Source organism: Penaeus vannamei, chromosome 24 (assembly GCF_042767895.1).
Source record: "Penaeus vannamei isolate JL-2024 chromosome 24, ASM4276789v1, whole genome shotgun sequence".
NCBI classification, from domain to species: domain Eukaryota; kingdom Metazoa; phylum Arthropoda; class Malacostraca; order Decapoda; family Penaeidae; genus Penaeus; species Penaeus vannamei.
In genome coordinates this window covers 25,872,366-25,874,865 of record NC_091572.1, presented here as the reverse complement: position 1 = coordinate 25,874,865, position 2,500 = coordinate 25,872,366, and the positions used below count along the sequence as shown (strand labels likewise).

The window sequence follows — 2,500 nt, the reverse complement described above, 5'->3', positions numbered from 1 at the left end:
CTTCTTCTTCTTCTTCGTCTAGAATTTTCCGTGAATTTATCATATATAATCTTACGTTTCCTTTCTGCATCTGTGTGTCCGTTTGTGTGTACCTATCTGTACACGGGGCTGTGTATGATACATGCAGTCCACAAACACACACACACACACACACATACACACGGCGCGCACACACACACACATGTACTTTGTACTTTCTTGTACACACACACGCACACACACACACACACACACACACACACACATACACACGCGCGCGGGGGCGACCTTGTCTGGTCTTCTGTAAGTACATTTCCTGTGCTTGCGACTGTACCTGCCTGCCCGAGTACCAAGCAAATTTAAGCCAATTACTCTGTATAAGGAAGTACCCCATCTACTGTCTATGAGGATGTGTGAGCCGTCCGTGAGAAAACGTGCGTCCGTGAGAGGTGTGGTGTGGTTTCACTTAGCGAGGTTTCACTATGAGGTTTCAGTGTGCATGGTTTCACTAAGCGAGGTTTCACTATGAGGTTTCAGCGTGCATGGCTTCACTATAGAAGGTTTCATTATGAGGTTTCAGTGTGCATGGTTTCAACGTGCACGGTTTCACTATACAGGGTTTCACTAAGCGAGGTTTCAGTATGAGGTTTCAGCGTGCATGGTTTCACTATGAGGTTTCAGCCTGCATGGTTTCACTATGAGGTTTCAGCGTGCACGGTTTCACTATACAGGGTTTCACTAAGCGAGGTTTCAGTATGAGGTTTCAGCCTGCATGGTTTCACTATGAGGTTTCAGCGTGCATGGTTTCACTCTACAAGGTTTCAGCTTGCACGGTTTCACTATACAGGGTTTCAGCTTGCACGGTTTCACTATAGAAGGTTTCAGCTTGCACGGTTTCACTATACAGGGTTTCAGCTTGCACGGTTTCACTATAGAAGGTTTCAGCTTGCACGGTTTCACTATCTATGAAGTGTTTCAGCGTGCATGGTTTCACTATAAGAGGTTTCAGCTTGCACGGTTTCACTATACAAGGTTTCAGCTTGCACGGTTTCACTATACAAGGTTTCAGCTTGCACGGTTTCACTATACAAGGTTTCAGCGTGCACGGTTTCACTATACAAGGTTTCAGCGTGCACGGTTTCACTAAGCGAGGCTTCACAGTCCCCAGGTTAACTATGCCGGGTTTCACTATGGAAGGTTTCACTAAGCCCGGTTTCACTGTACCCGGCTTCACTGTCTTCCCAGGCCCCTTTATAACGTCCGGCCAAGGATAGGATGGGTCTGTGTTTACGAAATTTACGTAAACAGGCTGATTGTTTTCCCTGTGTGTTTACGTAAGCCTTTTGGGGTTTGTGGGTCGAGGCAGGAGGGGTGACAATTATGATTTTTTAGGGGAAGTTATTTTATATTCGTGGTTTAGGTGGGGGGGGGGGAGGGGTTGGTGGCTGGGCGTGTGTTATGCATGGATAATGTATTGTGGATTGTGTGTTTTATTTTATTTTGTTGTATTTTTATGTCTTGTTTAGTAATGCATGGTTACCTAATGTATTGTGTAGTGTGTGAGATTTAATATTTTATGTGTCTTGTAATAATGCACGGTTTGGACAGCCATTGCATTGTATAGTGTTTAAAGTATTGGTATTTTTACTTCGTATCCTGTTTCCAATGCATGTTTTTTTCCGACTAAATATTTTTCTTGTGTGTGAATTGTTTCTTGTTTCCATATTTATTTATTTATTTATTTTCACAATGCATGGTTTGTATAACTATTATTTTTTGTAATATGGATCATTATTTCGTTGTTTTTTTGCTTGTTTCATGTTTTGTGAGTAAATGCATGTTTGTCTAACATCTTTTGTATTATGTGATGTTTATATTTCGCTTTTTTTAGTGTGTTCTTTTCTTTTATTTCCTATTTTGCTTTGCTTGTTCTGTTTCCTCATTTACGATTTTTTTCTTTACAGCGAGTTACCTAACCTTATTTCGATCCAACAAATCGATGCACAACTAATAGTTTTTTTGAATTATGTGAGTATAATTTCGTCCGTTTGTTCATTTTGCTTCTTTCGTAGAATTTTTTTTTTCCAATTGCTTGTTTCTTTTTTTTTTTTTTTTTTTTTTTTTTTTTTTTTGCTTTATGTGTTTTTCGTTGAAGCGTTTTTTCCCTATTCATTGTTTCTTCTATTTTTTCCTTTTTCTGTTTTTCATAGAACCGTTCTTTTTTTCCTATGAATTGTTTCTTATTTTCTACATTTTGCATTTTATTTATTTTCTTGCTCATACATCGATCTTCTTTTTTATCTCCCTTTTTATTTCATTTTATATTTCAATCTTGTCTTTATTGGTTTCGAAGCCAATTTGTTCTCTCTGTTGTCATAGTCATTTCTATTTATGTATTTGTACCTCAATTTATTTACTTAATGAGACTTTCATACATCTTATTTTTATTAATAATCTCTTTCTTTCTTTTCATATCATATTCTTCCTATTTCATCTTACTCTCTTCCTATTTTCTCTCCCC

The 2,500-nt window shown here is 38.3% G+C and overlaps 1 protein-coding gene across 6 annotated transcripts in view; it reads left to right on the top strand.

Annotated features, from left to right (window-relative positions):
- LOC113813885 (phosphatidylinositol 3,4,5-trisphosphate 3-phosphatase TPTE2) overlaps window positions 1–2,500 on the top strand; it is a 97,584-nt gene that overhangs the window by 30,825 nt on the left and 64,259 nt on the right. For 3 of the 6 annotated variants that reach the window (XM_070138573.1, XM_070138574.1, XM_070138572.1), the window contains one exon: window positions 1,944–2,007. The exons of the other annotated variants lie outside the window; for them this stretch is intronic. In XM_070138573.1, the coding sequence (XP_069994674.1) occupies window positions 2,006–2,007 (2 nt within the window). In that variant the 5' untranslated portion in view covers window positions 1,944–2,005. The remainder of the gene's footprint in view (window positions 1–1,943; window positions 2,008–2,500) is intronic. 6 annotated transcript variants of the gene reach the window in all.